General features: G+C 38.8%; 1 protein-coding gene across 1 annotated transcript; it reads left to right on the forward strand.

The window, feature by feature from the left end:
- Window positions 1-479: 479 nt before the first annotated feature.
- On the forward strand, window positions 480-661 carry SARC_17129 (hypothetical protein; the record flags this gene model as incomplete). Its single annotated transcript, XM_014288772.1, has 1 exon — window positions 480-661. A coding segment is annotated over one exon (182 nt), but the record flags the coding sequence as incomplete, so codon positions are not given.
- Between the last annotated feature and the right edge of the window lie 361 nt (window positions 662-1,022).

Genomic DNA, 1,022 nt, shown 5'->3' on the forward strand with positions numbered 1-1,022 from the left:
AAATTCCATTAAGATCATGAACCTTAAGGTTACTTGACCTTTGTGAACCAATCGCATGACCCACTAAGGGTCTGCTGACCTTTCCTGACCTTTTGTTTTGAATCACTAAATTTGTGTATGTACCTACTGTATAAACTGTCTAGTTTCAAACCTAAATACTTAGAGGTTTGGAAACCCCGTGGCAGTTCGGTACTAGGCTTGGGCACCTTTTATTCAAAATTACATAGTATTTTATAGGTGTTTTTGTAAATAAACTATCGACCTATTTGCAAGCGAGTTTCAAACACCGTTCTATGCAAACATTGTGGCTGTGAGCTTCTCACCTCGAATCAATGCCTCCTCGGCTGCTTGTACGGAGGGCTACGCGCAAAGTAGTACACACACGTATTACAGCTTAGAGGCACTCAGTATATAAATAAGCCATAGAATTCGGAATACATCCATTTGCGTGTTTCATAACCAGACTCATAAATGCAACTATGGCAGGGGACTATATAGTAATTTCTGATGTCGATGATGATGACTTTGAAGACGATTTTGAAGCCGATGATAGTGAGTTAGAAGATGGAATATTCCAGGAGGAGGATGTGGATGGCCAACGTGTTGCCAAGAATACTGTTGGGTCACCTCCTGACGATTCAATGCTGCCCGCTAACCTGTGGTATGTATCCTATGTTTAGGGATTTTTTTTATGGAGATAGTGTTCTAATTTCGTGTTTTATTGTAAACTGCGGTAATAAAGATGGTAGGCTGAATACTTCGGGCATTGCGATACATTGTGCGGCGTTTTGATATTCACGGTCAAATTATAGTGTAGCGTTTACCCAAGTTATGACATTGAAATATCAGAATAATCACTACTATACTATATACGAAACAAGATCTATTGCCACACTTGACCGTGCCTTTAATTAAATGGATGCATTACTGGGGTAATTGAGCGACGGATAATACTCTGTTAAATTTATCAACACAAAATAAGTGCCAATGAATAGACATGTTTATGATACTAATTTAGACTC

The sequence above is a fragment of the Sphaeroforma arctica genome (assembly GCF_001186125.1).
Source record: "Sphaeroforma arctica JP610 unplaced genomic scaffold supercont1.9827, whole genome shotgun sequence".
Lineage (NCBI taxonomy): Eukaryota > Ichthyosporea > Ichthyophonida > Sphaeroforma > Sphaeroforma arctica.